The following is a 26,288-nucleotide window of genomic DNA, read 5'->3' as shown; positions in this document are numbered from 1 at the left end:
ACACAGAATGTGTTTATTCCAGTAGCACCATAATGCCTGAAATTGAGGCTGATCATCTAAATAATTCAATACAATCTATAAAGGCAAAACATTCTGGGCATCACTTAGGGTTTCAGTTACAAGCAATAGAAACAAGTGCCTTTAAAAAAAGGTCTTTATTGACAGAAGTAAAGGAAGACATAAACAGTCTGTTCCCCAGAAGGCCAGGGCCCAGAACAGCTCCGGTCATTTCCAAGGTAGGCGTGAGCAGGTGGTCCTCTTTGGAGTGCTGATATCAGAAAGGCCCCTGTGGAACTTTGTCATTAATTCTGAGATTCTGTTTTAGATGCAGGAGAAAGGCTTTTGGTTTAGTGTGGCTCATACCCACCTGTAGGGTAGAGATGGGACCTCACGGGCAGTTTTATGATGAGCAGAACAGTAGAGGGGTATTCCAAAGAGAGAGCTGTGTTGTCATCAGCCACCGGACGGACAAAAACTGCTCCTGTCCCCTGAGTTCTGTCCTGATGAGCGGTGCTCTGTTCTCACTCTCCTGTTCCCTTCTTCTCCTAGTGCTGCCTCCTGTACTCGTGCCCAGACACAGCGAATATAACCCCCAGCTCAGCCTCCTGGCCAAGTTCCGCAGCGCCTCCCTGCACAGCGAGCCGCTCATGCCACACAATGCCACCTACCCTGACTCCTTCCAGCAGCCTCCGTGTCCTGCGCTCCCTCTCTCGCCTGGCCACATGTTCTCTCAGTCCCCGGGCTCAGCCAGCTATCCCCACTCCCCGGGAAGCCCTTCTGAGCCAGAGAGTCCCTATCAACACTCAGGTAGGTCAGTAAGAGCCGCGGTCTTTGAGAAAATTGGCCCGGAAGCAGTGATTGATGGTCAGCCATCCTAAGTATAAGCATGATAAGTAGCATTCACAGTACTTTATGGTACTTTACAAACCAGTCTCCTACAGGTGTTGGATTCCATCTGCCTTCTGCCAGTATCAGGACCACACCCATCTGGAAACAGCTCTGTGGCCACAACAGGATTGGACTCTGGTTTCTGGATCTAATCCTTGGGAAGTACTCAGAAACTAAATGGATTTGAACACCATCCCTGGGAAGTTCCAAAGATAATTCTTTGTGGCAGTAAAATATGATAAAAATATTTCTTTAACCCAAGAAGAAAGACATGGACTGAGGGTTGGCAACATGGAAGATGAGGGTTAAGCTTTTTAAGAACCAAAAGGGAGTCCCTGCTACATGCAAAATGCCCACGGGGCAGAGTGAGGCTCCCTCTAGCCAGTGCATTCTCACCTTTTGCTTTGTGAAGCCAGGACAGCAGCTTGCTAGGGAGGTCTTTGGTCACGCACTTGCTGAATTGAAGGTAGACATGAAAGGAAAAGGGAGAATCTACTACACGAACATAGTTGCTTGTGCTGTGTGTGCTACCTGAGGAGTGGGTCAGAGTTGCGATTCTGGGAATAGACTTATGTGCACCTCGCAAGTGTGAGATAAGTAGTATCTGGAGCTAACAAGTTTCTGAAGGCAAACATGTAGTGTTCTGTCTCATGCGTAGTGCCAGCTGCTGCAGTCTGCATCATCCATTTATTCATGAAGCCATTTATCTAGCAGATATTTATGAAACTCTTATTTTGTGAAAACCTTGCCGTAAGTTGCTACAGAAGCAATTAAAAGATCAACCCCAAATCCTCAAAGACCTTATAAAATGTGGGAAGGCAAATGCCTGTAATCTCAGCACTTTTAGGGCTCTGGGGCAGGAGACTGGAAAGTTCAAACCTATCCTGGACAACTCAGCAACTTAATGAGACCTTGTCTCAAAAATCTAAAAAGGGCTGGGGATGTAGCTGAATGCACAGGCCGTGGAGTCGGCGCTCAGCACATTTAAAGAACACAGAGTAGGTGGGGAGTTGCCTCTTCTCCTCTGAATCAGTTTTTCTTTTGCCTGCTCAGCAGTTTATTCACATATCTACCTTTACATTTGTCCAGTTACATAGTTCCTTTGCCTTTCAGTGTCCGCTATAGGGTTATAATGCAGTGATTGCCCATTTCAGTTGCTTGTTAAGAAATCACCACACAGGTATTTGAAACATGACCTTAAAGCTCAGAAGTAGAGATGTAGATTTTCTTGACCCAGTAAGTAATGACTGCCCACCTGTGAAATGTTCAGCGCTGAGCCAATACTAAAGGTGGAGTGATGGGTAAAACCATAGTCTGTGACCCTCAGGAGGCCTTGACCATGAAGTATTGCATAAATAAGTCATCACAGGCACTAGCCCCCTAGAGGCTGTGGCAGTCCAGGCAAGTGATGATAAGGACTTTAACTATAGCAGGCATGTGGGAGCAGAAGGGGATGATAAATTGGAGGAGATAGGTTGAGGGTTATCGGAGGACAGAGCCATGGTTAAGGACAGGACAATTTTGTCACTGAATGCATGCGTATGTAACATTCATCCATTTATGCGGTAAAGATTTCCTTTACCGGCTTTGTGTTCTGGCCCTGGTCACACTGACAGGCAGAAGTTGTCTTTCCTCTTTCCATCTGACAAGCGCAGACCCCAGCAGGGATGGAGAAGCTGGTTAGTTTCTTTGCATTTCAAAGAAAATAGTTCTTTTCTGAGTCATTAGCAGAAAGGTGCCAACCTGAATAATAAAATTGCAGATAAGTAAGAGTGAAAGGAGCTTTTGAGATTGACTGTTTCTATTTTTGGCAGTTTATTGAGATATAATTCACATACCGTATGATTCACTCACTTCAGGTATACAATTAAATTATTTTTGTAAGATTGATTTTTCAGTTGTAAAATATATCATAAAATTTGTCATTATAACCATTTTATCAGTACAGTTCAGAGGCATTAAGTACATTCACAAAGTCATATAACCATCATCACTATCTGTTTACAAATTTTTTTTACTGCTCCAAGTAGAAACTCTATACCCATTAACCTACAGCTCCCATTTTCCACCATCCTCAGCCCCTGGTGCCCTCTAATCTACTTTCTGTTCCTAAGGATTTACCTCCCACAGCACTATCTGCAGGTTTGTGTCTGGCTTATTTCACTCAGTAAAGTGTCTCACAGTTCATCCACGCTGTCGCATGTACTTGTGACCTAACAGTATTCCTTTGTATAAATATACTGTATTAAAAAGCGTGTTTATTGGTTGTTGGATATTTGGGTTGTTCCCATTTTTTGGTTATTGTGGATAAGGCTGTTACACTCTTAGTGGGCAAGTTAACTCTATGAGTCCCTATTTCAGTTCTTTTGAGTAGGTACATAAGCAGATGAGTTATATGATAATTCTTGTTCAGCCCCTAATCTTCTGGATAGAATTACCCAAGGACCTGCAAAGGAACCATTTTAATATTTTTCACTAGGATCACAGTTTATTTTCCCTCAGAGAAATGCTTTATCCACAGCCTCCTAGAATTTCTAACTCATGTGTTAAAATTTCCATGGAGCTTGTTACAACACACAAGGCTACATCCAACCCCGTATCTCCTCAGTCAGAATCTGTGTGGGGACCAGAAATCTGCATTTTTAGCAAGCTCCATTTGCAATCTTTGTGCACACCTAGTGCACATCTTGTTTAGATAGTTGGATAAAGGCAGATTGGTCTGAACTTTTATGTGGTTGATTTCTCCCCCTAATACTATATAGCAAGATGCTTTTGAACTAACATTAGAAATGAAAATTGAAGGGATTAGTTATTCTGAGGTCCTCCCAGAAGTTTCTCTTCTGATTTAGATTTTTACTGTGCTTTGAATCACTTCTGAATAAAATGTCACCTATTAGATGCACACCATTTGCCTAGCCATGGTCACAGATGAATTATAGGACTCATTTGGGGAGAAATATGCCTTGCATACAAAGTTAGAACCAGACTTCATCTATTCTGTTTTGGAAGGGTATCTTGAAGTATCTCTGGTACAGATAATCCTTGTGATCACTGTACAATCCATGACAACATGAGAGCTGAAAATTAAACTTATTTCAAAGAAGATCCAGCTTTCTCAGTGTTTTGTAAGCCAAATAAGACTGTTTCTATTCTGTTGAGAAAAATGCAGGGAACAGCTCCTAGATTTGAAACTTTGTCATAAAGCCATTTAATCTCAATGTTAATTTGTAAGTTGGAGGAAAAATGAATCAACGCTATACTGAGGATCACATCACAACCAACTGTTTTTGCAGCTAACTTACAATATCACTTCAAAAGAGTTTTGTTTTATTAGTATAGTTTCTTTTCAGCAGTAACAAAGCCCAAAAGTTTAATAGCAAAAAATAGTCAGGGCCAGTTTTATCTACCTTTGCGCAGTTTACCGGTATGACATTTCTTTTGTCTATTGCTTTCTTGTAGTTGACACCACCCACCTCTTCAGACCTCAGATACCCCAGAGCCCCCCTCCCATGGCAGACCTATAGATGCTACAGCTGACAGTACTTTACTGCTATCAGTACTTAACAGAGGTAAATTGTAGGTGAATAGCTAAGTGTAGGATTCGCTAAGAGCATATCCTGTCCTCCCTCCCCATCAAAACAAAACAAAGCAAACAAAACAAAAATGTGCTGGCCAGCACATTTCATGTGTTTTGATAGGCAGATAGCATGGCTTTGCATTTTAACCTTGGCATTCCTTAATACCAGAGAATGAATGTTTCATTACTCTTCATACTAAAATAAGTTAATTTTTTATTTTGACCTAGTAACTAGAAGTTTTTAGTGTTTTTTGGTTGGTGGAGGGGGTTTTTATTTATTTGTTTTTGAGACAAGGTCTCACTACATGCCCACGCTGGGTATGAATCCCTAGGCTGGAGGCTGTATTTGTACCTCAGCTTCCCAAGTAGCTGGGACTATATGCAGGCACCACCATGCCTGACTTAGAAGTTTGTAGTTCTTTTTATTTTTATTTTATTTAAACAAAAATTTTTTTTGAGACAGGATCTCACTATATAGTGCAAGTTGTCCTTGAACTCACTGTTTACCCCAATCTGGCCTCAGATTTGCAACAATCCTCCTGCCTCTGCCTCCTGAGTAAAGGGTTGTCCAGCTTTAATATTGTTACAATCTTAAGTGCAGATTTTGCTTTTGTCAGACTGGGTTGGATCCGAGAACTTTCTTAACACACTTCCAGGTGATACAGAGGTTACTGTCTGATGAACCACATTTTGAGAAGGGGATTTGAAAGAGTTTTGTATTTAAAGTATCCCAGAGTGAACTCTTTTATATGTGGAGATCGTTTTGTAAATGAGATCACACGGTACCCCTAATATATTTGTTCCAAAAATTTGCAGTGCATAATAGAACACATTCTAGAAATAAAAGTTAGTAGTGTGTTAAAGAAAACAGAGTAATATAATCAACAGGAAGGCAGAGAAAGGTGTGGGTAAGAAAACAAAGAACTCAACTATAGTTGGTTACAGGAAAACTTACTTAACATTCAAATTTGGAATGAAAAGTAACATTTCATGGGGTTCCCAATGCAATGTCTAGCTCTCTTTAAAATATTTTCATGATGTGTCTCTAGATGTTCTGCACACACACACACAAACACACAGAATGTGAGTCCCTCTGTGTGCAAGATTTTTGTCTCTTAAATAAAATGTTACATTAAGTGTTTATAATTATGTTTTTGTTTTATGCAAACTGTTCTTTTTAAACTTTAGTTTGATATAAAATTACCCATTTTCCTGTGTAAAGATGAGGTGATGTGTCACCTTCCATTTAGCTGTGTTTATTTGGATTTTTTTTTTTACATCGATCTGTTCATGTTGTCGTCTTCCTGATTCTCTGAATACTAGTACCCAAATTTCCAAATGTTCTGGGCATGGAAGATGCCTGTGGACCCAGGCCTCTGCCCCACAGCTGTACTAACAAAGTGAGCTAACCTTGAAGAGCTTCCATTAAAGAGTCATGTTTAGAAGATTGCAAAACAGCACACTTGGTCTTGCAGGACACTTCCCAGCTTAAGGCAGTAGTCGCCTGTGTTTCCTGATGCTGACCTGAGCCCGGAAGCCCAAGTGTGACAGTAACTCAGTGCTGTCCATCTCTCTATCTTTCAGACTTCCGGCCAGTTTGTTACGAGGAGCCCCAGCACTGGTGCTCTGTCGCCTACTATGAACTAAACAACCGCGTCGGGGAGACATTCCAGGCTTCCTCCCGCAGCGTGCTCATAGACGGCTTCACTGACCCTTCGAATAACAGGAACAGGTTCTGCCTGGGACTTCTTTCAAATGTGAACAGAAACTCGACCATAGAAAACACTAGAAGACACATAGGAAAGGGTAAGAGCCAGTGTGTCCTGCCGCAGTGGAGTCATCTGAGCTCAGGTGCGAAACAGAAACCGGCCATGAACTGGCCGTGTAGCCCTGAAACCACCCTAGGACCGGGTCACAGGGCAGGTCCCAGTCTCTCTGCCTCTTCAGTGGTGATGTGGGGTGGGCATGGTGAAGACAAGACATGACAAACAGAAGGCAAGATTCGATTACTCACGGGAGCGTTGTGAGTTATTTAACTGCATATAGATGCTAATTAGGGTGACTTCTGAAGAGGAATTCTGACTGAATGACTGCTAATATTTAAAGTCACTTTTAGAGACACAGAAGCTAGGGATTTAAAACTAATGATTGACTTGCATTTGGAAGCCTTTGGTAGGTGATAGGTAGCCAATTCCAGGCAGTGCTGTGACAGGTGAGCCAGCAGCAGCCTCTGTCCCTAGCTCATGATGCCTTGGAATCCTGGCTCATGTGTGTCAGCCGGGGTAGCCTGTCCCAGCTGAGGAGGAAGAGGGTTGAGGATCTCAGACACTTTGTCTTGTATTAGAGTTGTGTCTTTGTATGATACTACTCAGTGCCTTCAGGGCCGTTTGATTTTTTCTCTTCCCATTCCTCCTGGTAGCCTCAAGCCTCTTCTTTTAGATTTCTAGCGGATACTCATTATAATTAGATGTTAGTAGCCTTCCTAATGTACTTCTTAAATGTCCCCTGCTGTAGTAGGTTTAAAACAGTTCGAACTTACTCACTGGTTGACTTTTCTCTCTCTCTCTCTGTGTGTGTGTGTGTGTGTGTGTGTGTGTGTGTGTGTGTGTGTGTGTGTTGCAGGGGACTGAACCCAGGGCCTTCTCAGTGAACTACTTTCCTAGCCCTTATTTATAGAATCTTACTAAATTGCCTAGGCTGGCTTCGAACATGGAACCCTCCTGCCTCAACCTCCCAAAGTGCTGGGATTGCAAGAAGGCACCTCCAAGCCCAAGCTGATGTTGACTCTTAATGAACACAATTTTAAAATATTTTTAAAAATACTTATTTACATTCTGTCTCTTCATAGTGGCTTTGAGGTGGCTTACAGCGCAATGAAATGATACATGAAAAACAGAAAGTAAGAAGCCATGGGTGGGAGGAAGAGAGAAGACCATCTAGATAGTTGGCCCCCATGTTTGTGGGTTCCACAGTATATTTCTAACTCAACCAACGCCAGATCAAAAACATTCAGGGAAAAATTTCATCTGTATTAAGTACACATAGATTTTTTCTTCATACTGTTCTCTAAACAACACAGCATAAACTATTTACACACCATTTACATTGCGCGAGGTATTGTACATCAGCTAGAGATGAGCTGAAGTACACAGAAGGGTGTGAGTAAGTTTGGTGAAATCCTACACCAGTGTAGGAGAGATTGAGCTTCTGCAGAGTTTGATGTCTGCAGCAGGTACTAGACTCCGTCCTCATGGATACCACGGGCTGACTGTGTCACAAGGATTAGCGTTGTGACTGTGTGATTCTGCACTTGGTTTCCTGACAGTGGGGACAGAAAGGGGAAACTTAGTCTGTCCCTTTCTCCCAGAACAAGGAACATTACTATTCCTCCGTGGAAATAATATTTTGATTGCTTTCTTAAGCGAATTTCTCAGCTATGGCTTTCCTTTTAAATGATGTTTTCAAGACTCTTCAGTGAAATCTAAAGACAAAATGTTTACCATAACATGGCAGGTCCATTTTTTGAGGGCTTTGCATATTGGTCTATGTGGAAGACATCTGTGGGTACCAGGGTCCAAAGATGGAATGAAAACCTTACAGAAATATTGACTGGTGCTGGGAGGCTCTGCCCTCCAGCTGGCTTGTTCAAGGTGCTTCTGATGATGACAAGGAGAATAGAAGTTTGTGTTGATCACTGAGAGCTAACCTGTAGTTTTAAGAATCCATGTGAGCAAGAGCCAGGGCTGAGGATATCACCCAAAAGCCAGGAGACCTAGCCTTGGGCTCTCCTGGATGGGTGGCACCCCACTGTCATGGTCCCTAGGGAAAAGTCACAATACTCAGAAGTCCACTGAGGCATCATTCTAACCTAGTAATACACACAAGGGTAGGGATATAGCTCAGTAGCACAGCTCCTGTCTGGCAAGAGTGAGGTTGTGAGTTCGATTCCCAGTACCAAAAAAAGAAGGAAAATACATATGATTGTACTAACCGCTACTAAGTAGCCACATGTGCAAAACATCTTAAATAGCTACTAACATTTTAAATAGCTACTACCAGGCTTGGTACTAACATACGAAAAGCCTCCACTTGCATATCAGAGGCAACACCAACACAAGTTTGAGACTCTGAATTCTACTATGGGTTCTGCCCATATTTTCCCTTAAAAACCAGGCGAACCACTTGAACTGTTTTTAGTGACATAAAGAATAATAAAAATAAAGGTGAGGGCTACCCCTATTGGTTATGGTATGTGTGAGGCACCGTGGCATGCACTTAGACATATTATTTCTAATTCTTACAATAACTCTACCAGGAAGGCTTTGTTAGCCCGGTCATACAGAGGAGAGGAAGGTCAGAGAGCTCAGTCCCTGTGGTCCCCGTGAGTCCAGAGGCTCCCACTCATGGCTCAGGTGCGCCCCCTGCTGGAGAAAAGAGACCGGGCTGCCTTTCCTCTTGGGGCACTTCCTAGGGCTTTGCTTACAGAACCAACTCCTGCAGCTAGGAGTGAAGGCACCCTCACGCGCTTCAGGGCTGGGATGTTCTGGCTAGCTCCATGGTGGTTCAAGAGGCCCTTACACAGTGCTGAAATTTTATGACGGTTTGCTCTTTTTTCAGAACTGGATTGAACCTAGTGCTTTCATACTGTGTGCTATCTCCAGCCACTTTATAATTAAAAAAAAAATTTTTTTTTTGAGAAATATTCTCACTAAGTAGCTAAATTGCCCAAGCTGGACTCAAATTTATCATCCTCCTGCCTCAGCCTCACAGAATACTGGAATTATGTAAGAGATTTTGTTTTCCCTACAAAAATGTCGTGCTAGAAGGGAAATCTGCATTCGTACTTACTCAAAGGCAAGAGGGCCTTTGTGGAAGGATTAGAAGGGACAAAGGACAACTGACATATAATACTTACCTGTTATTGAGCAAACCAGAACCAGGGGCTGGTTCCTGATGATTTGAGAATGATACAGTAACCAATTTAGATGATTGGAAAGTAATACTTATCTGCCTTTTAAAAAGTGGCTCTTAAGATGGTCTCAGTTTCCAAATAATTTAATAAACCAAAACTTCCAACTGACTTGCAAGAGCCCTGGACTTGAGGTGGGATGGTGTTTCTTAGAAATTCACCACTGCATGTGTATTGTGCAGCATTTCTGAGCACCTCAGATTTCTGATGTAACCTAAATTAGCTCTGTTACCCTTAATGGGCCGGTGTAGGTTCTCAGCACGAAGTGATACTCTTCTGCCAGTGTAGATGTGTTGCGTTTGGCTTGGCTGATATTTGTTCTTCCCTTCATGGGAGGAAAATTAGATTTTATGTGATAATATCCGAGGCATTCATCACAGTTCCTAAACGTGCTGAGTTAAACTAGGGCCAACCTGCAAATAAACATTTCATATTCCAAATCATTGAATTATTTTTGGAATTAAGTTTTCGACTTTTTAGGAATTTTTATTTTCTTACATGTTTCAAATTGTGTATGATTCTAGAAATTCTTCTATTTTATGGAAGGATTGTCCTGAGGTAAGGGTTGGTTGGTGAGATCTTTAGCAAGAGGCACTACCCTTCCAGGTACATTTTGGATGGCTTCCTTTCCCGAGGATTTAGTTCTTCTTTATCACGATATCACTTGTGTTTTGGTTCTGACACCTGTAACAATGAGAAGTCATTGTTAAGAAGGCAAATAAATAAAGATTAACATAGAATGTCATACTCTTACAACCATTAAAGTTGACATTGAAGAATATTTAATACTATGAACAGATATTCACTATATGTTGTTAACTGGAGAATGGACAGAAAAAGTTTTAAAACACCCCATAGAATAGGATCCCGGTGTTGACTTTTTAAAATGCACTTAAAATCAAAACCTAAACATACGTGACAGATGCTGTAATTATTTCTGGGCTGTGGATTTGGGCCTGACTGATACTTTCCATGCCTGTGTGTTCTCGTGTGAGGTTGGGAAGGGATGTAGGTGAGCTGGAACTCTGCATCAGTCTTAAGAAAAGCATCACAGAGCAGCACAGCCAGGCAGGAGGCCGAGCGTGTGAAGGGCGGGAAAGGATGTCCAGGGCTCTGCAGCAGGGCCCAGATCTGCTTGGAGAGTCTTCTAATTCAGATTTGGGAGACAGCCTTGCTGTGAACCAAGGAAAGGTGCTCCTTCCTCAAGAGAATTCACTGCCATCTGCTGGGAAAGCTTTGTAATAGTTTTACAAATCTTGGACAGAGCGAGGCAAACGCTGGATTTGTGCAGCGCACAATAGCCCTGGATTTGGAAATCTTAGTTGTTTTTATTTACTTTATTTTTTGAAGTACTGAAGGTCGAACTCAGGTTACTAAAATACCTCCTCAGACCTTTTTTAAAAATTTTTTTAAATTTTAAGACAGGGTCTGAGTCAACAAGTTGCCCAGGTTGGGCTCAAATTTGAAAACTGCTTGTCTCAGCTTTCCAGAGTCCTGGGACACAGGCGTGTGCCACCCCCAGGACTGGAAACTGTATTTTTATAAAGTTTTAAATCATGTTATTGTGGAAGATTCCAAATCAACACGAAAGTGTAGAGTAGTGTTTAAGTCTTTGTGTCACCACGTTCCGCTTCCATAGTGGGTGCCACTCTTTTGCATCTGTCTCCCAGGGTAGGGTACTTTGGGATACTATCTTAAATCTCAGATTTTGTATCCTTTTGCTTATTTAAATATACATCTAACTTTATAAGGAGTTTTTAAAACTACTATTATCACATCCAGAGCATGTACTTTTTAAAAGCTCCAGATGATCTTGAAAGTAAGTCAGGTTTTCAAATAGCTCTGGAGGAGAGGAGACAAGGGCACTCACAGACTGCTTCTGGAGGGGTGCTAAGCGTGCTGGTGGCTGAGGTTTTGCTGAGTTCTCTGGGTGGGAGGGAGGGGAGAGTTGCCGTGGGCTCTGCTGTTCGTGGGGGCATTTCCCTTCCTCCTGGTCAGAGCATTCCTGCACTGTGGGACTCCGACACCCTTTTTGTGCCACGAGTAGGTCCCAGGCATTGGAATATTCTCCCAGTCTCCCCAACAGTCCGGCCTTTCCTCCTTGTGTCTTTGCTATTCAAGACTACTGAAGACGCCTCAAAGACCCACGTGCTGTCTGGTCTCACAGATCCAACGGAAAGCCAGTGTGCCTCTGCACATGCTCAGGACTGAGACTCTCAGCCTGGTGGAGGCTGCGTGGTAGTCACATGTGGTGGAAAAGCTCAAAGAAACAGCACAAGTGGAAATACAGAACCTGCCTGAGAGTCTCATTGTCTGGGTTCTCCTTGGAACCCAAGGCAGTACTTTCTTGAGGGAAATTTCCTTATCTCAAGGTTCTCAAATTCACAAGAGTTAACATTTTAGTGGCATATTTTATTGTAGCAAGAATAGACCTGATGATGTCACTTTCAACATTTCACGAACTAGCGTAATGAAGATTGCAATAAAATATGTATGTGTTCATTTCCCTACCCCTGTTGAAACGTGGATGCTCTACTGCTATACTACATCCCAGTCCCCCTTCTTTTTGAGACAGGTTCTCTCTGATCTCCCCAGCCTGGCCTCAAGCTTGCCATCCTCCTGCCTTAACCTCCTGAGTAGCTGCTCCTAAGGGAATACCTTATAAAGTAGAGTTCACAAAGGATGACTATCAGTGAGATGGGATTCTGACAGATATAAAAATACTCGAGACCGCCTGCTGTTATTCAAGAACCAAGTGGGACAATGAAACTCCTGTCTGAAAACAGTTTTTGAGGATTCCACACTTGAAGTTCAGCCTGTCTAATTCAGAGCCTGGTCTGTGAAATGGCCTGAGCTCCCAATGTGAGGCAGCATCAGCTTCACCAGGGAACTTGCTAGAAACAATGTATCTCATCTCTCTGGGACCTACTGAGTCAGAGATGTGTTTAAACAACCCCTTGTGATGCAAGCTAAAGTTGGAGAATGGTTCTATTCTATGGCAATCTTTTGTCTGATACAGACGCTGCAGAGATACACTTTGGGTTAGCAGATGAGTGCAAACAAAATCATTTTTCTGCTTGACTCTTCTTGACTCTTGCTCTCTGGCTGGAAGCCGGCCTGCTTCACAGCGGGGTGCCTCTGTCCTTGTCCTGGTGTCCAGGGAAGACTTCCTGGTCTCCCCATTGGCTCTGCTCCCTCTTCTCTTCTAAGAAACTGGACTCTTCTGCTTTTGTCACTCAACCAACTTGTGCTGTGGTTGCAGATAATGGTAACAGTTGTTGAAAACTGTCCCATAAATGTATCTGGCCCTGTTTTATTTAATAAGTTCTGGGAGGATTATATACTTGAAGGCCATTTGATTCAGGTACCTGTTGAACCCTTTGCCGCTCCACCCTGGGGCTTTTCTTCTTTTACAAAACACTGTGTCAGAGAGGCAGACCTCACCCGCCAGCCCCCCAGTGCAGAGGCCACGGGGAGGGGCGGGGACAAAGAGAAGCAGCACTTGCTTGTCCTGCAGGGTCCAGCCAGCCAGGGCCTCCTTCCTTTCCTGGACCCCTGCCTGGGTTGGGGGTCTCCATACTGGGCTGTTCCAGGAGGTGAGTAATGGAGGTGAGGAGGGAGAGGGACAGAAGGCGGAGCACAGGCCACCAGTCTGCTGCAGACAGTGACAGGTGACCTCAACCTGAAAATCCAGGACTCGGCTTTAGTGTGACTGAGTTTCTTCAAGCGAAGTACTTAGAGGACATAATGCTCAAACCCATTCTTCTGTATTACCTTGCTGCTCAGATGCTTTCCAGATGTGAAAAATTGTATTCAGGGAAAGAAGTAGGGGAGAAGCAAGGGTGAGTAGGATGGGGAGTCATCACAAGCATACAGAAGTGCCCCTTCCTGCTGTGTAAACTCTGGGCAGTGGTTCCTGTAATATTTCCCAAATTCACAGTCAGGCAAATGGTATCGATGAGGCTTATGAGTGCTGTTGTGCGAAAATTCATATCGTACATTTTGTCCCAAAATATTTAGACAAATACAATCTGGGCCACTTCTATAGACTTTTTAGTGGCATACTGGTTTTATGTTTATACTTGTGTTAACGCCTAGAGCTGGAGAATTTTCCCTCATTAAAAGTTGGAAAAAGACTATTTTAGTATAATATTCACTAGCCTAGAAGCTCCTCCCTTTATCTGAAATCCGGCTCAGATTCTGAGAGATTCAACTACAGTTGAACTTGTGAGAATCAGCATGAGAGCAGCATCCTCGGGGTGCTCTTTTAGCTCCAAAAATGTTAGGTAAAGTGAAAAAAGCCACATTTTGCTTCTGTTTTGATATGATTAGATGCAAAAATGTAGAAATGCCACTTACAAAAACACATATGATTTAACCTATGATAATGTGAGGCAAACCTTTGAAATTGAATATATTTTTGAAGTTTTATCAGAAGAGATTCATAATAGTAAATAAACTTTAAATTGCATTGTTTAGTGTGTGTTTACCTAACGTTTTCATGATACCGAGTCCAGTTTTAACTTTTTTGTTTGTGTTATGTACAGGAAGTTCCATTTGCCTTTTTAAATATGATATTAATTTTGTTTCTAATATGATGAGACCCTAATTTGGAATGAATAAGCATGGGATTGAGTGGATGGTGTGGGCAGTATGAGTCTCCTGAGAATGATTGATTGCTTACATGGGTTGCAACTGCAGACGGACTTGTGGGAAAATCAAAATTGATAAGGAAAACACCTGGGCATTTGGGTCACATGTCTTCCCTATCTATGACTGGCGATGTAGAAGTGGCCTGGACTGCTAAGTCCAATGTCTTGAGGTGCTACCTGGGAGTCCCCGAGGTGGGAGCGATGTTTGCAGGAGGCTGTTCCGTTGCCCACAGGTGTGCACTTGTACTACGTGGGTGGAGAAGTGTATGCCGAGTGCGTGAGCGACAGCAGCATCTTCGTGCAGAGCCGCAACTGCAACTATCAGCACGGCTTCCACCCGGCCACGGTCTGCAAGATCCCCAGCGGCTGCAGCCTCAAGGTCTTCAACAACCAGCTCTTTGCTCAGCTGCTCGCCCAGTCCGTTCACCATGGCTTTGAAGTCGTCTATGAATTAACCAAGATGTGCACTATCCGCATGAGTTTTGTGAAGGTAGGGAGTGCCTGGTTTCAGGCTACAAAATAGAAAATGAAAAGAAAAACAAAATGCAGAAGTGCTTTTGGGTCGGTAGGGCAGTTTACAGCCAGAGAGCGGTCTGTTTCTTGGAATTCTGACAATAGACATTAGGTAGAACTTCTCTGTGAGCATGAGCTGTCTGGTTCAGCACTATAGAAAAATCCTTAGGCATTTTAATTTTGAAAGACAAACAAGTTAAAGTAGCTATCTCATTACTTTTAATCCAGAAGATAAAGTGACAGTAATAATATTACAAGATTAAATGCGAGAGAGAGCTTTCCTTATCCCTTACATTGCCACGCTGTTATCACCCAGCAAATGATGGGAAATTTACTTTAATTCAATAAGAAATTCTCCTCACTCTTAGAAAGCATATAGGCAAATGGGGAAGATAAATTGATAGTTTAAGTCACAAAAAAGATCTGACTCTACTACAGGACGGTAGACATTACAGGTATAAACAACTGGGTAGAGACCTTGAGTTACGTGTGATCAGTCCTGAGAAAGTTGTACCGCTGTATGTTCAAGTAGTGAATATTTGTTTAATTCCTCAAATCTTACGAATGTTGCTGTGAAGGTTGGGGAATTGGGAAGTTTCTTAGTGGAAAAGAAAAAAGGCTGGATTTTCGCATTCAGGCTAAAGGCTGCATTTCATCACCTGCTATTTTATTTGTTCCAAGGTGTTTGCAAATCGCTGAATATTTCAGTACTCGAGCTTATTCATCCACCTACATGAGTACAGATCACACAGTTTTCACCCTGTCTCTTCTGCAGCCAAGAAAGCACCATGGCTAGCCCAGGTTTCTCAAAGTAACTTTGGTTAGCCCTTTAAAGTTACCATGACAGGTGGTCCTACTTTACTGCACTCGAAGTGTATCTTTATGTATTTATAATCGTTCAAGGCCAACTTGACCAACCAAGATCTTGTGCATTTTAGGCAAACATTCTACCGAGCTATATCCCCAGTCCTTAGTATATACTTGAAAAATAAGAATTGATAATACATGTTGTTTTCAGTTTTTACACTGGCTTCTTGTTTTTGTTTTTTGGGTTTTTTTTTTTTTTTTTTTTTGTATATTTTGAGCCAAGGTCTTGCTTTTCGTTCAGGTTGACCTTGAACTCATTATTTTCAATGCCAGCTTGGCCTCAAACATATGGTGATCCTCCAGTCTTAGCTTCCCAGCTGTTGGAATTACAGGTGTATGCCACCAAGCTCAGCTACACTGACTTCTTGAAACAATTTTCTTTTCATAATGGCAAAGCATTTTCATATAAACTCGTCATTTTAACCTGCAAGGTCATCAGCATATGCCCAGAATTTTTTCATATGCTGTGTTGCTTTAGAGCCAGCAGAGGGCATTAAGTTTCTCTTCATGAATAATTGAATCCTACAGTTAATTTTCCCAGATCTGTGTTTTTAAAATGAGAAAAAAAATGCCAACATCTGGTAGGCAATTGTTTCACTGAGATGAAAGCTTACATGTAAATCTGATCATCTATATGTTTATCTCAGGTATGCAACATTTAAATTTATGAAGGTACACAACCCACAGAAAGAAAACCATTGACTGGTATCGCAGAGACTTAAAAACTACTTAGCAAATATAAATATAGAGGATTAGTTTAACATTATAGATGACTGAGGACTGATGGGAGTGACAGACGAGACCTCTGTAAGGTCTCCTTCAGCTCTGACTGTTAGTGATCATGTAACTCCACTTATCAACAAATACTGCTTGAGCTCAGTCATGGGCCAGGCCAGGCTCTATTTGTAGGCATTGGGGTCCACTGGGTAATTACCCTTTTCTCTTTCTTATTCTACAAGAAGTGAAAAAATGTGGATTCAGGTAAAGGGAATTTGGGGTGCTGGGCAGGGGAAGGCTGCAAGCCAAAGGAGGAGACCTCCTGGAGGAGGCCATGGATCAGCAGAGGCCTGAAGGTGAGTGTCAGCTGTGGGCCTTGGGGAGGAGCCACGCAGGCTGAGGGAGGAGCAAGCACAGAGGCTCAGGACAAGAATGTGCCAGAAATTTAGAGGTGAGGAGCAGACCTCGTGACTGCAGCTCTGAGAGCTGATGAGAGGGAATGAGAGCTGTGCAAGGAGTTTACTGCAAAGGGCTTCGCAGGGATTTTAGCAGATAACCTTGCTTATAGCAAGGCTCCGTAGGGATTTTAGCAGATGTGTTTCACCGTGGTCATTCTGGCCAGGGACTGCAGAACAGGTGTTATGCAGGTAAGGCGAGACGTAGGGAGGACAGGGAGGAGGCAGTGTTCAGGTGGGAGGTGATGGTCCCCCTTTATCCCCGTCAGGAGAGTAGAAAGTCCTGGCTGTGAAGGCAGATTTTATTCAGGTTGAAGGAAAACAGGTTTAGAAAGATGGAATTAGTTGCGTCCAGCCATGATAGAGCTGTGTCTGGATCAGGATTGGAGACAGAACTGAGTTCAGGAGCTCTGATATCTGTCACTCATTCAAATGGAGGTGCTGGGAATAGTTAGATGAGTGTGTGTGAGGGGAGAGAGGTTGGTCCTGGCTGTGTAAACTGGGTGTCATTGCGCTTGGACGATGTTTAATTCCATGTCCTGGATGATTTTGCTTTGGGTTTAACAGAGGAGGAGGGCATCTAGGACTGAGTCCTGGACCCTTTGACATTAAAGTTGGAGGAGAATAAAGCAGCCAGCGAAGAGAACCGTGAAAGCCCAACAATGATAAGACTTAGGTTTCTTAATGTGTAAATGGATTCACGAGTTAATTGTGCATTTGATGGATAACCTGCTTATATGGAAACACAGATAATGGATGGCACAAGGTGGAGAGACCGAGAATGTGGGTGCAGGTGCTATGGAAATCTTCCTTTCTGATGGCTCCATTTTTCTTCTGTAAAAAAGAATCATTGTCAGTGTGTATGGAGGAGCAGGTGTTAGACACTGCTGAAGAGAGGAGAGGAGCAGAAGTGAAACCATCAGCAGGACGGGAAGTGAGGCCAGAGGATGGTGGTGAGGCTGCCACGTGGCATTGGCGCTCCCTTTGAGGATCATGTTCTGAATGGAAAGTGTGATCGGGCAGCGTGGATCTGTTGAAATCCAGTTTTAAACACCTCTACTGAGAATTACTGTTCCCAGTAGCAAAACTAATTCGTTTAGATGTGACCTCCCTTGATTTCAAATAATTTCCTACTAATGCGTCACTTGTAGATAAATATGCAAGTTTCTTTATTTACTGTGTTTCTCCTATGGATGGTGATAAATGGAAAATTGTAAAAAGAGAAAAGAAAATTCTTTGGTATCCCTCTAGGAAATCGAGAGTATCCCCCAGTTGTGCCATCACAGCTTTTAGCTCCAGTCCCTAGTCTGTCACGAGAAACCATTTTGGGCAGGGTGCTGTCTTCATCATAAGCAGCGAATGAACATAAAGTTGAGGGTCTCCCCTTGAGGAAGAGGAAATTACATCAGCATGTCCTGCGTGATGGTTCACAACCCAGCCATCCTTGGATCGGTACCTGCCCGTGAGCCCAGAGGGTGCCCTGATCGGAATTTCCTGGGGCACTGGTTAGTGTAGAAGGCATCTGCACTTACAGGAAGGTGGAGTCCGTGCTGTCACCGGCTCAGGTTTCAGGAGATGCCCAGGTGCCTGGGCTCTGTGTCCTCCTGCTCTCTAATGGCTCTCTCTCATGGGCTCTGTTTTTGCTTTTCAGGGTTGGGGAGCTGAGTATCATCGCCAGGATGTCACGAGCACCCCGTGCTGGATTGAGATTCACCTCCACGGACCCCTGCAGTGGTTGGACAAAGTCCTGACTCAGATGGGCTCTCCACACAACCCTATTTCTTCAGTGTCTTAGCATCTGTGTCTTAAACTGCATTGCTGTAGGATAGATGCTGTTGCAGGCAGTTGCTTAGTCATTTCAGATTTGCAACTAGCTGAAGTTTCTAAATACCTGTGTAAATACATATCATGTATACGGTTCAATTTTTTTTTTATCACCATTTGTTTTGTGCTACCTAGTTAACCTGGGGCCAGTACAGAGTGGTTGGAGAGGCAGGATTTCCAAGCCTATGCTATAATAAGCCTCTTCTTTTGTGAGAGGAAGTGGATGAAGGGCAGCAGTCTAAATGGTATGTGCAGGTGTTGGAGTTGAAGGCGCGCCGGTCGGCACGGCATACCCAGCAAGCGTGGCCTAGCAGAAACGTGGAAACTCTTCCTATTGTAAAACACAAGTATTAGTAGCACTAGAGGAAACAGTACTTTCACACAAATTAAAACAAACCCGTGCAGTTTAAATGATGTCACATTTAGTGCTAATGGCACAGAGTAGGGTGCAATCAAGCTTTTACAATGAATTATGTGAGATTAATCACAGAAAATTTATTTCTGAATTTCAAATACATACACCATAGTTAAACTACTGTGTGATTTTGGTACATTTAAAATGAATTTAAACTGTGATTGGGGGAAAAACGAAACGGAAATTAAAAGTCATGTTGCCAAACGTCAGTCTCCCACTGCAGAAGTGAGTCTAATAAGGGAAAACAGATATGAAAATAGAATGAGATGAGCTATAATCCCAAATGATAAGGTCAGTTCAGAATGTAGTCTAAGAACCATCCAGGAGGTTCCTGCTTTCCATATTGGAAACCAGTTCTGTTTTTTGTGGTTGTCTTGTAAGCAGCCCTGCAGACAGCAGAGTCTGTGCGGAGCGTGCAGTACTAGGTAAGAGTCCTGTCGGGGGAGGAAGGAGAGAAATAAAAAGGCTGGACAGAGCCTCACACATGCACTGCACCTTCCACATTCCCACAGTCAGGCTCCTGTCAGGGCACCCTCTGTGCCACATTTTCTTGCCTGTTAGCAAATATTAACTATTTGCAGACTATTAAGACAATACTAAAGCCTGTGGGAAAATCGGGACACATTGTTGGATCAGATTTATGAATTAATTAACTTAGGGTCTGTATTGATTAAATTATCAGCTGCTTAAATCTGTAGCCTCTTTTAAAGTCTCCAACCTGGAAATAACTCCTGAAGTAAAATGATAATAATTTCATACTCCCTATAATTTGGGAGAAAAAGTGGTACTGAATAACAAGGCATCTTTAAAAATATATACAATATTAAAAAGCTCTTCCGTTTTTCTGTGGATGATAAAGGGAAATCCCATCAATTTCTAGGTATTTGCCACCCATTAAACCATATATTGCTTGAAAAGGTATTTCGCACCTTCTTAAAAACGTATAATTTAAAGAGAAGTCATGCTTCTAACAAACAGGACTTCAGTAATCCAAGAGGCTTCTTCATTTATGCCTTCTCTCTAGCATTAGTGCACATGTGATTGTTTCTCATCAAACTATATTCAAGTTAGAAAAGACCATGTGCAAAAGATAGAAGAAGAAGCTACAACTGTCACCACTTGTAATGACTAGTGTTCTCTGATAGAAACGTTCATATATGGAATAGAAAGGAATTATTACTTTTTGCATTAAAATTAGGCAGTCCACTTAGCGTTTAGAAGACCCCATAGTTCACTGGCTCATCAGCTATGTATCGTGCAGGTAGAATGCTAGGTACTTTGGAATCAAATAGAAGCGAGATATTCCCAGCATGCACACAGCAGAATCCAACAGGGAACCTGGTTTTATAGACATCTTCATGTTTGACAGCTTTGAAAACAAAACATGCAAACTTTCTTTTGCTTGAAAAAGCATCATTGATTTTTAATCATCTCTTTTAAAATTTTATTTCCCTTCTATTCTGAGCAACTGGGTAATGGTTTCCTTAGATAAATGGTACTTTTCTTGCATGTCTCAGAGTTTGTGGTTCATCTGTACTTGCTTCCTCACTTTCTAATAATCATTTTTTCCACTTTTCTTGGAAAAATCATAAATATGGTGAGTCTCACATTCCAAGGGAGTTTCAAGTACACATGGCTTTTACTCCAGAGATCGAAAGCAGCCTGTCTGTGGATCTTCTCCTCACGCTGTCAAACTCATCCTCTGGGAATCTTACACCTTTGTAGAGTCAATCAGAAGTTGTGGCTTATAAATGACATGTAAAACAACAATGACAGTTTAAAAAAACATAGATTTCAACGCAGCTTTAAAACCATGAGAAAATTCTGCAGTGTGCCTAAATTATTTCTGTGAAAAATAAATCATGAAATGGCATGTGCCATTATAACCAGTCACACCCCACCCAAACCCCTCCCTGTGAAATTTAGAGCCTTTAGAACTGCTGAGGAATTAAACCCCTAGTCATTGTAAATAGCCACTTTTTCCTCCCAATTCTGAGAGTTGAACCTAGGGCTTCACACCTACTAGGCTGTGGTCTGTCTGTGAGCTGTATCCTCAGCCCGTGTGTTCACATTTCAGTCGGCTTTTTTTTTCCTTTTGCTGCTAAGAGTTCTCAGAGACTGTAATGCAGTATTTGATTTCAGATTCCGAAGGGTGGTCTTTTAGCATTCATTCCATGAGGTAGGAAGCCAGAAACTTGAAAGCAGCCTTTCATAGGATAACAAGCAAAGCCAACAGAGTAGGCCATTAAATACATCAGCACTGCTAACATGCTTCAGGTTGCCACGATGAGAATCAGGAAACCGAGAGACAGCTACGTTTTGACCTACTCACAAGACCCAGAACATTGTTCATGCCAGTATTTTTTTGAGTATTAAAAAAAATGAGATGTGAAGATTTTGTTGTAGTTAGATGACGTTAATAGCTGCTAGTGCTTTGCAACCAAAATTATGTCACTTTTTAAAACATACTTTTATGTTTTGTTTTGTTTTGTTTCTATACTCAGTATAAATCGGGAAAAGTTGGCCAATTACATAGGCTTTAGAATCCACCTTTTATTTTCTAAGGATATGGATATCCCATCACAGCAGCAAAACAAACGCATTTCATAAATATCACTTGTGCCTGAAGCTCCTGCTTAATTTTGAATGTGTCTCAAATATTTGGTGTGTATACTCAATACAGCAGCAAATGTAACATGCATTCCAAAGTGTCTTCCCTGTTATGATGTAACAGCTGCACTGTACAAGGTAAGGTGATCCTGCCATATGTTAAAAAATTCAAATGAATGTAAAACAAATAAAAAAGGAGAAACTATTTGAATGAAGTAATGCATTTGATGATAATAACCTTGGTTTCAGTTATCCTTCAAATGCACACTTACATTGTATTCTGATTGTTTATAATAAAGAATACTGTACCGAGATGTGTTGGCTCATTTTTCCTATAAACTTCATAGAAGGATTCACTACCTGAGTTTCTGCAGCTCCTGATGATGGTGAATCTCAGACCATTGTAATTGGAAAATGCGACATTTAAGGAATTCATCTTTTGGAGAAATTAAGTGATTTTGAATTAAACATCTTGCGGAAAATTTAGAATATACAAATGGTTTTCAGTTTACAGTGGGGTTGTACCTCTATAAAGCTCTTATAAGCGGAAATTATAGCAAATCAAAAAATGCTTTAGGGGCTGGGGATTTAGCTTAGCGACATAAGCGCCTGCCTTGCAAGCAGGCAGTCGTGAGTTCGATTCCTGGTACCGATAAAAACAAAAAAGACAAAAAAAAAAGCATTGAATACACCAAACCTAGGGAACCTCCTGCCTCTGCAGCCCGCGAGCAATGGCTGTTTCCACTGTTACCAGGCAGCTGAGCGGGAGCGCTGCTCACCACCACCTACCGCTCTGCGAGAGCCCCGAGCCAGGGTGTCGTGGACAGGAAAAACACACAAATTCAAAGTGTGGTTTTTACAGATTGCATGTATGGAAGAACTAGGTTTAAAAGTTAGAAGTCAAATTATTGTAAGACAGAGACCATCTGTTCATTGACGCTTTTTTCTGGGTAGTAGCAAATAGGAAGTGATGTTGCAAGATACAGGAATGATCGATTTTATTATCATACACATCTGTACTTGTCTTCAATCCTCAGCACCAAGAAACAAGAGTGTGGGGAGAAGGGAGAGGAGAGGAAGAAAACAGCTAGTAAAACTAAGTTTCTGCACCCCAGCGATACCCTATTTGTCTCTTTGTCTCCCATGGTTTCTGAACCCATTCTTTGACATAGTACTTGGTTGTGGCATTTCAAACACTGAGTTGTACACATTTTAAATTTATCACGGTATAGGCAAAGTTCTGTCTTTAGACATCAGTTCATCTTACTGAGGTAGTATCTTCATTGTCCCGCAAGAGCTTCTACACATCTTCACCTGATAGGTCTTATATATCAACAAGCATTATAGAGAAAATGACAGTAACAGTTGCACCTTAAGATGACCAGGTTGTGAAGCAAGAGGCATGATTAGCCAACATTATCAGTTCGTTATCCAGTTGTGATGGGCTCTGGGGGACTCGAAGGACTGACACCTTCATCAGGTTCTGGGTGGGGCAGGGAAGGCTTCCGGGCAGATCCACCTTGATTTCCTCCTCTCAGCTCCCTTAGCAAGCCACTCCGGATATGACTACACCACGTACCATGTTAGATGCTCCTGCAGCAGGGCGAGCCCACCAACTGCCAGTTTTTTCCCACACCACCTTGTTTATCGATCTCTCTTTATGGACAGAAATTGTACCTACTCAATTTTCAGCATTTTCCAACATTGTTTAGAATGGTATTTGGGAGTCAGACTGTAAGGCAGAAATAGTGTTTATTTACAGTTCTCTTTCAAGACATCCCTAAATAGTGTCTTCCCTTCAAAATAATAATTTTTAAGTCTCCAACTGCCTGTTAAGTGACCATGAGCAGCTGTTGGGCATCGGAGAAGAGAAGCATGCTGGTGATTAAGTTTGCAAATATTTATTAAGCTGCCAGTCAATATTAAGATAGCTTTGACAATGAAACAGGTAAAAGTAGCTTAGTCTAAGCATGCATTTTCATTTTGATAAGCATATATTTTCCAATGTGAGTTTCAGTAAAGATTAGAAGAAATTCCAATATTGCATCACAAAGTTAATAAAAAGACCTGAATTCTGAAAGTTTACTTCTGCATTGTCACTGATGGCTGCATAATTTGCATGTACCTGATAAAAATATTTTGTATCACTCCAATATTGCTGTGGTAATATAATAAATACTAACGTGAAAAGTAATGAAAATTACATCTAGTTTGGCATTCCAGGCAAAAACTTGGTATCTGCCTGTGTTACTTGTACTTAATGTTTGCAAGTGGCAGGGTAATTGTCTCCTAATTTAGAAAGAGATACACTTAAAAATCATGAAAATAACCCCACTGGTGTTAAGCATGATTTCAAGAATTTCAGACATTTATGTTGTAAAAGTGTATTTGTTTATTCTCATGTTATGACAGTTTATCCTTTCTTGTAGATTTAGTCTCCAGGTTAACATAATATCACTTTACGATTCATTCATTAACAAATTTAGTTCACATTCTTGACAAAATTCTTTTTAAAAGTTAAATACAGCACCACATGTGGTGAATGTGTGGAGAGTCAAACTTACATCAATATATTTAAATGTTTAGATGGTTTCCAATGCATGATGGTTCAACTTGAGCTTTTGAGTTTACAATGGTATGAAGCCACAGAATTCAGGAAAACTCAGAGGTGCAGTGTCACATACATATGGATGCTTCCCGGATCCTCTCCAGGGATGCTGGGTGACAGCAGTGAGCACAGCCCCTGGGCAGCCACATGATTATGAGTATAAACTCTGTGACACTCTGTGCTACTGTGTGGCTGGGATGTTAGGTATAATTTTTGCCTATTTTCAACTTAAAGTGGGTAAAAACATAACCTCATTGTAAGTTAAGGAGTATCTGTATATTAAAACAATTTTAATCCAGTATTTAAAAAAATACTTTACACATGATTAAAATTAAACTGATCAAATATTTTCTAAGGGAGTTTGTGAAATTATAGATTACTAAGAAACAAATGTATCAATAAAAGTTAGTAAAACTGATATTTGTTTCCCATAGTCTGGCATTAAAAATAAATAGCAAGCTTGGTCTTAAAGAGCTAGAGAGGCCACTTTAATTGTTGAAGGAATAGAAAAGAACTAGAATGGAGAGGATTTTGGTGAAATAGCATGATCTATTGGCACTTTAACATGTAAATAATTTATAATGGCTTCATAGAAAGGGAAGAGGTAGATGTAGGCTGGAGCTGGGATAGAAAGGTTCTGTCTTCATACTAAGACCTCTGGACAACAGATTCTTAGATCCAGGATGACAAATCAAAACAGCTCTACTGGCTAAAAAGCAACAGTGTTAGCAACTATGATAGAATCTCTTTGGGTTTCCCCTGAATCATGCTACAGGTGTGCTACAGGCAGCTTTAGAATATCTTGTTAGGGAACATAGTTCTCACTTTGGAAGTTCGAGGCTCAAAATTGCTTTACTGCAATACACGAAATCTCTAGCTATGAACTGGTTGGAATTTGTAAGTCCTTGAGTCAAGAGCAGAGAGCAGACAATGTACAATAAAGATTACATTTTCTTTCTTTTCTCTCTTTCTTTCTTTCTTTTTTTGAGATGGGTCTTGCTATGCAGTTTAAGCTGGACTTGGGCCCACTTCATATCCCAGGGTGTTCTCAAACTTGCAGTGATCCTCCTGCCTCAGCCTCCCTATAGCTGGGGTTATAGGAGTGCGCCACCAAGCCTGGCTACATATTCTTTAGTATTGGTAAGACTTTGGCTTTGGTCTCCTCTTTAGTTCGAGTGTGCAATCAGTTATCTTACATTCACTTACAATGATTTTAGCATGTCATTTAGTTGGTCAGTTTATATTGGATAAATTTTTCTGTTTGATAAGAGATTCTAAGCAGTGCTTACTTACAACCTGATGAGATTCCAACTCTCACCCCTAGCACTTGACAACTTGTATTAATTTCCTACTGCTGCTGGGGAAAAAAACAACAGGGCCAGAAATGTAGTGCCCTAAAATAACATTCTTTTACAGTTCTAGAAGCCAGAAGTGTAAAGTCCGTCTTACTCGGCTGATGTCTAGGTGCTGTTTTGGCTGGTTGTTTTTGGAAAATCTAGTGAAGAACCTATTTTCTAATCTTTAGATTCTGGAGGCTGCCTGTATTTCCTTAGCTGATGACTACTTTCTCAAATCTCTTCAAATTATTGCTTCTATAGCTATAAATAACAAGCAAATGAATGTTTGTGTTTCAATAAAACTTAATGGATGCTGCAATTTGAATTTCATGTGATTTTCATGTATTACAAAGCATTTTCCTTTTTTAATCCAGCTATCTAAAAATGTAAAAATTATTTTAAAGAATTACAAATGTAAAATCTACTGCTCACAGCAAGACAGAAACTTCCTGCTGATTGGATTTGCATGGGGGCCTTTGGCTTCCCATATCCTGCTCTGGGAGGTGGAAGACCACCTGGATATTTTCCAGTCATGACCATATTCTTCCCTGAATGTAGCCTCATGAGATGCCACAAGCAAGATTACCAGAAGCCTCAGCTAGGCTCAGCCAACCTCTAACATTGTGAACAACAGCAGCAACAAACAAGAAATCTTACCATGAGATCTCAGGTAAGAACAACTTATCACAAAATAGAGGCAGGTCTCTTTGAAAGTACCTGCAAGCTGGGTGCAACAATGTGTATCTGCAGTCCTAGCTACGCAGCAGATTGAGACAGAACTGTTGCGAAAGGCCAGAGGTTCAGGTTTAGCTTGGGCAATACGGCAAGACCTCATCTTTTAAAAACTTAAAAACAT

The 26,288-nt window shown here is 41.6% G+C and overlaps 1 protein-coding gene and 1 long non-coding RNA gene across 5 annotated transcripts in view; one reads left to right on the top strand and one right to left on the bottom strand.

The window, feature by feature from the left end:
- The window catches only part of Smad9 (SMAD family member 9), a 73,172-nt gene extending 51,373 nt beyond the window's left edge, over positions 1 to 21,799 (top strand). For 2 of the 4 annotated variants that reach the window (XM_003477429.5, XM_013141088.3), the window contains exons 3-6: positions 550 to 807; positions 6,050 to 6,271; positions 14,320 to 14,576; positions 18,290 to 21,799. In XM_003477429.5, coding sequence (XP_003477477.1) covers positions 550 to 807; positions 6,050 to 6,271; positions 14,320 to 14,576; positions 18,290 to 18,433 — 881 coding nt within the window. In that variant the 3' untranslated portion in view covers positions 18,434 to 21,799. Of the gene's footprint in view, positions 1 to 549; positions 808 to 1,427; positions 1,431 to 4,376; positions 4,458 to 6,049; positions 6,272 to 14,319; positions 14,577 to 18,289 lie in introns of all 4 variants that reach the window. The other 2 variants (XM_063232631.1, XM_005007043.4) reach the window with 2 other exon arrangements.
- LOC134471980 (uncharacterized) lies at positions 9,900 to 18,307 on the bottom strand. The gene is made up of 2 exons (XR_010041786.1): positions 18,171 to 18,307; positions 9,900 to 10,118 (listed from the first exon to the last, which is right to left on the bottom strand). It is a non-coding gene; the product is annotated as an uncharacterized LOC134471980 (long non-coding RNA).
- Positions 21,800 to 26,288: the final 4,489 nt, after the last annotated feature.

This window comes from Cavia porcellus, unplaced genomic scaffold (assembly GCF_034190915.1).
Source record: "Cavia porcellus strain 051 isolate PalLab524CR breed Dunkin Hartley unplaced genomic scaffold, mCavPor4.1 scaffold_21, whole genome shotgun sequence".
NCBI lineage: Eukaryota > Metazoa > Chordata > Mammalia > Rodentia > Caviidae > Cavia > Cavia porcellus.
The sequence above is the reverse complement of the archived record's forward strand: the minus strand, read 5'-3'. Positions and strand labels throughout refer to the sequence as shown.